The 6,096-nt window shown below is 47.0% G+C and overlaps 1 protein-coding gene across 1 annotated transcript in view; it reads right to left on the reverse strand.

Moving 5' to 3' along the window:
* LOC112552034 (scavenger receptor cysteine-rich type 1 protein M130-like) overlaps window positions 1-2,584 on the reverse strand; it is a 42,615-nt gene extending 40,031 nt beyond the window's left edge. The window contains exons 1-2 of the mRNA XM_025216364.1: window positions 2,525-2,584; window positions 335-406 (exon numbers count right to left, since the gene is read on the reverse strand). Coding sequence (XP_025072149.1) covers window positions 335-406; window positions 2,525-2,584 — 132 coding nt within the window. The remainder of the gene's footprint in view (window positions 1-334; window positions 407-2,524) is intronic.
* Window positions 2,585-6,096: the final 3,512 nt, after the last annotated feature.

Genomic DNA, 6,096 nt, shown 5'->3' on the forward strand with positions numbered 1-6,096 from the left:
GCTAGGCAACCACACTTCCCACAGCATACACTCTCCCGCTAACATCCCTTCCATTTGAAGAGGGGGTACCTCCCACATACCACCCAGGTTACATAAACATTACATCTGACCATATTCTAACTTGAAGTACTCAGGAGTGAAAATGCGAGTTTCTAACTAGGATGACCATATGTCCCAGTTTGCCTGAGACAGTCCCAGATTTTGTAAGTCAGTCCTGGCCAGCTGATGAAGATTAAAATAAGTGTCCCAGGCACAGGGTGCATTTCAGCAGGGAGACGGATCAACGCGGTGCACCAGAAAAGCAGGTGGGCATGTACCACTGCTACCCACCTACCAGTTGCACCATGCCGCACTGTTGCTGTTCCATCTCCGCCTCCACCTTTGGCCTCTGCCTGCAGTGGCACAGCTGATTAGGGGGGGAGGGTGGGCAGTGTTCCAGATGGCCCAGATTTCCTTATGATCTCCCTATTTTAGCTTAGAGGGTCTGTTTGTTCTTTTAACAGAAACTTAAGTTAAAGAGAAATTGTTCATACCACCAGAAAACTTGAACACTGCATCACTGACCTGAGGATCAATCCAGCCTTAATACTACTCAGTATTTAGAAATGTAACCGCTTAGCTGCACCTGTCTGTACTTCACAGACACAGGGCAGTCCCTCCCTTCAACTGTGTCTTTACAGGAAAGGGAACAATCTCACTACCTGCTGCATCAAACTTTGATGTCTTGAGTGCCCTTATCTGCCAGTGCAGGATCATGCCATAAGTGAATGAATCAAATGCACTATTATGGAAGAAAAGTAGGAAAGGTTCCGGGGGAAGTGAAAGATATATTCCTACTCAAATCTCATACAGCAATAGCTGCAGAAAAAAGACTGTGAGCTTGGAGTCCCTGCAAACCTTTTCCAGGTCTTTTACTTGCTGTAATGTTAGGAGAGGCTTGGCACTAGGTGGACCCATCCCTAGTCTATTTAATCCATTTTGGTTTGTGTCCTGAAAATATTTCTGGAATTTATGAGACTGTGATTCTCATTAGCTATAATCAACTGATCTATAAGTGCATCTGTATGTTGCCCAAAGTCCCCGTAGCTATGCACTACATCACCATACGGTGCACTACAGTGATGTAGCAATCATGTGAGTCTACACATGATCAGCAGCTACTTCACTGTAGCAGTGCACTCCCCAATTTTAGCAAGCCACTACAGCAAAGTAGCAGTGAAATCTAACCATGCGCTGTGCACACAGCGCAGTACAGCCTGTTACTGCACTGTGCTTTAATACTTCCAAAAAGAAGTACTAAAACACGGCACTGTAGCAATGTTACCATACAGTGACATGTAGATGTGTCATATGTGAATTGGTGGCACAAATCTAACCCCATTTCATAGTGGTCACTGTATTTGGGGCATGCATGAAGGAATATTACCCCTTGGTCAAATTGGTATGGAGTGTGGGGGGGTTTGCCTTCCTCTGTAGCAGTAGCGGTTTCACCTTCTACCCAGAATCTCTTCAGCATATATCATTTCATAAAAGCAGGAGCTTGGCAACTGTGGTTCCCTTGCTTTACCTGTGGCAGATTAGGGTGTTAGACCTGTGTTGTGTCAAGCTTGATGGTAGTCTTCAGTAAAGTTTAAATTATGGATTATACAGGGTAGCAATGATCCCTGCTTCAGGCAGGGGTTGGACTAGATGACCTCTGAAGGTCTCTTCCAGCCCTGCTTCTCTATGATCTAAGAAAAGTAGGCACAAATTCTGTAAGTCAAGTTCATAACTAGCAACATTTTGCACTTACATATCCTCAGCCACTCAAGTATCAGAAAGCTCTTTATAAACATTAGCATATTAAGCAACACACAGTGGTTCTTACAGTTTTGGCACACATCACAGATATCTTGCTGTAACTAGTTTGATTTCTTACCTGAGCATGTAACACTGACATCATCACTGTGGGAGCATGTCATATTAGGAAGGAACAGCCTAGTACAATATGCAAGTTGAGACTCATTCCCCATGCACTGGAAATCTTCCTTCCAGATAAGATCACGTCCTTCTCCAAAGTAAGCTCCTCCAAGGGTGGCTATAGCCCAACCACACTGCAGTTCACTACAGGTGATGGTGGCAGCTTTCCTATCAAAATGTGAATCACAGACTGTCTTCCAGGTATTCATATGTTCTACTTCTACGCGTCCTGAGCAGGCACTAGGCCCTCCAACCAGTTGGAGTCCAACGAAACCTAGAGAGTCAATAAATCCACCAATGAGTGTCAATTACTCAGATACCTCATAATCTCCTTCCAAAGTACAGGGACTACTAAATGTCCCACCTTCCAGCTTGTCTGAGTATGGATTATAGCCTAAGGGTAACATTTAAAAAATGCCTGAAATTCTATACTCCATTTTCAAATCTCCTGTAGCGGTAGATTGTAGAAGGTATTTGGAGCCAGACCAATGCTTCCAGAGTCTGGGTCAGCCTCTTTTGCTCCCATGGCTATTTGCCCTTAACAGTGAATTGGATGATTTCTTACCTGAACAGGCCACTCCAGCATCCTCACCATGAACACAGTTATGCACACCCCATCCATCATGTTTGCACTCAGAGAGTGCAGATTCATTACCAAGGCAGGTAACGCTGTCCAACCAAATATTTCCAGTTCCTACTCCAAAATGAGCACCCCAAAGGACACTGATGGCAAATCCACATCCTAACTGCTTACAAACAACTTTAACATCTTCCATGTCCCAGAGATCATCACACACTGTCCCCCACTCATTCTCATGCTTAACTTCCACTCTGCCAAAACAGGGGTTACTTCCATTCATCAGCCTTATCTCTTCAGCACCTGCAAACACAGAGAGAGTAGGGTTACAAAGAGTGCTCGAGCCCCAGTGGGATTCACAGCATCCCTTTAAGAAATTCCTTCCATCCCACACCAACCTCAGCCCTTCCATGCTCCTACGTACCCACACACTGGAAAGCATGCCTAACCCTGGAAACAGGCCCCGGATCCACCCTTCCAAGCCCAGAAATTATCATCTAATTACATCTGATGGTGGCCTCCCAATCAAAACTCCACATTGCACCCTGTCTCTCCGCAATGATGTGCAAACTTGCCTACAGTCTCAGGTCCATCCGCTTCTTTTGGATAGATGCCACTGATCGCCCATGCCCCTTCCCTCTCCCCAAATTGACCTACTGCTGCAATTCTCCCCAGAGATAAATATTTGCTGCTGTGGTCCCTTACTGAGCCAAGCCACAACAGCAACTCTGGAGCCTTTCCCTTCACAACCTTGCCACACACCACATCTCTTAATTCATTTCACAGGGGGAAGGGACCCTAGAGCCACTGCAACCAGGTACAGCAGGGGAAAACAGCAGCAGTAGTAGGTGGGTTATGCAACCCCACAATTGCTTCTGAGCTGGCAGGGACAACTTGGGAGTTCCGTGAATCAGAGCAGCAGCCGGCAGCCGCCTGACTCACACCGGAGTGTTTAGATTTAGAGTTCGGCAGGCGGGTAGTGATGGATGGGGTGGAATTAACCAGGCACAGACACGTGTAGGTTACAGGAGTTTGTTTACTTACGTCGCCTAGATAGTGATGGACGACGCAGGCGAGCCTTTGTTCCGTTACCGCTTCGGTTACAGAGTCAAATATGCGCATATAACTTCGGTTACAGAGTCAAGGACACGCACGCAGTTCAGTTACGGCGAGATAATGACGGACGTGGCGCCGAAAACGGACGGTCGCGCTTGCAAGACTTTTTACGTCAATATTTTACGCTGACGGGGCGATTGATTAGGAATTGATCAATTTCCCAATTCTCTGGTGACAAGCACAGGTGTTTCCTGTGAAATCCCCAGAGCTCTCCGCCTTGGGCGGAAACCGTTAAACTATTTATAGGCAGAGGTGTTTGACAGAGATATCCAATCGTAAACTGTTATATGGAATCTTTAATTTTTGGCAGGTGGCATCTCTTTGTCTCCTCAAGTTACAAGGTAGTGGGTTAGGTTTTTCTACCTGTTACGTGTGTGTTACGTGTGAGGAGCTTACGTTTATCTTTGACCAATTATATATAGTTTCCCCCAGCATTTTATTTCAGCTGACCAATTATCTGTAGTACACCACCAGCGTTTTGTTTCAAGGAATTTCTTGGCAGGGAAGTCTTTTAACCCTTAATAGTCAAATGAAGATGATTTGAATGGTATCTCTTGCTCAGTGGCATGGGCACAAGTTAATTGGGTTGTGACAGGGAGGACCAGACAGGGTGGAGAAATGCACCCACTGCTATTGCTGTTGCTGCTGTTCTGAGCTACAGCCAAGCAGGAGCAACTCTGGATCCCCTGCCCCACCAGCAAGGCACAGCATCAGCAGCAGGTGGGCAAGGGAGAAGGGGAGAGGATGTGCTGCTGAGGATTGAAGGGAAGGGAAGGGATGCCCAGAATGGGTCACTGGGGAATGGGAGAAACTGGATTCTTACCTGATTACTATTTTAAAGTCCCCACTGCTGCTTTTGTGGTATGGTCCTAAAAGAGGGGCGGGGAGGGTGTCAATATCATTGTACCCCCCCTCTGAATCTGTCCCTGGCCTTTCCTCACAAGTTGTGCTTCCCAGGCTTTTAATTATTTTTGTTGCTTTCTGCTGCACTCTCTCCAATCTGTCCATGTTTTTTTCTGGCCCAAAACAGTACTGCAAGTGAGGACTCACCAGTGCTGAATAGAGCAGAAGAATCACTTCTCTTGATTTGCAAGTGTCAATCCTGTTAATACAACCCAATATGCTTTTGGATTTTTTGTTTGTTTGTTTTGCAACAAGAACATGTCGTTGACTCATATTCTGCTTCTGATCCATGTAACTCCCAAGTCACAGTCTACAAATACTGCAGCCTTGCCAGTCTTTCCCCAGTCTGTGTCTATGCATGACATTGTGAATCTTTGCATGTCATTAAAGATAGTGTCAAAAGTCTTATTCAAGTCAAGATATGTCACATCTATTCTTTACCATTATCTACTAAGACAGTTATCGTGTCAAAGAAAAAATTAGAGGGATTTAACATAACATTTACAGTGCCTATTTTATATCACTTTATTATTCTGCTGGCTTCTACTACACTTGTTATGCACTTCAGTGGAATTAAGCAGCTAAGAATGACCCTATTGGATGTCTCAAGGTCAGCTGGACAACCATGAGTGTTCAGCAGAAAAAAAATTAGCATTTAGGCTTCATTGATAGCCAATTGTGACCTGCACATCTGAGGGACAAGAGGCAAATCACTGGAGATGGGTGGAAGGTAGAGACCAAGAAGCTTTCTCAGTACTACAAGCACCCAGAACTCACGATGAAGTCAGGAAGGCCAAAGCATAATTGGAGTTGCAGATAGCAAAGGATGTGAAGGGTTACAAGAAGGGTTTCTACAAGTACATCAGTAATAAGAAGATCAGGGAAAGTGTGGATCCCTTAATGAATGGGGGAGGCCATTGCGGCATGTAGGGGGTGCGCTCAGGTGCACGTGCACTCCCTCAGATCAGCTGTGAACCCCTTGGAAGTGCGAGCTGTGAAACCAGAAGTGCCAGTGGAAGTGCTCAATGATCAGCTAATGGGGAACCCCTTTCCAACCCCCCCCCCCCCCCCCCCGGTTTGGCGGGGGGCTGGGGGCCCCCCCCCCAGTTGGTGATCAACCACAGGGGGGCTCCCCCCAGTTGGCAATAAGGGGCTGGGGGACTCCCCCACCCCAGTTGGTGATCTGGTGACCCCACAGACTTGTTCCCCCCAGATCCAGCTTCTCCTGGGTGCTAGCCCTGGGGCTGGCAGGGGACTTGGGGGATGGTCCCAATCCCCAAGTGACTGAAACAGCTTTCCCTGCCCCCTTCTGGCTAGGCTAACTGGGAGCAATTTGCTCCCAGTCAGTGTTTACATGTGTGCATAGACAGTGAAGGGGGAGGGGGGGAGTTAATTGGGTTAGCGTCCCCAAACAGAGAAGTGGTAGCGTCAAAGGCAGCCTGGCTACAGGCTTCTGGCAGCTGCATCAGGTATAAGGAAGGGAGTGGGACTGGGGCAGGAGTAGGCGCTGCACTGCCGGGGCAGGGCACGGGGGGAGCTGC

The sequence above is a fragment of the Alligator sinensis genome, unplaced genomic scaffold (assembly GCF_000455745.1).
Source record: "Alligator sinensis unplaced genomic scaffold, ASM45574v1 scaffold537_1, whole genome shotgun sequence".
Taxonomy (NCBI): Eukaryota; Metazoa; Chordata; order Crocodylia; family Alligatoridae; genus Alligator; species Alligator sinensis.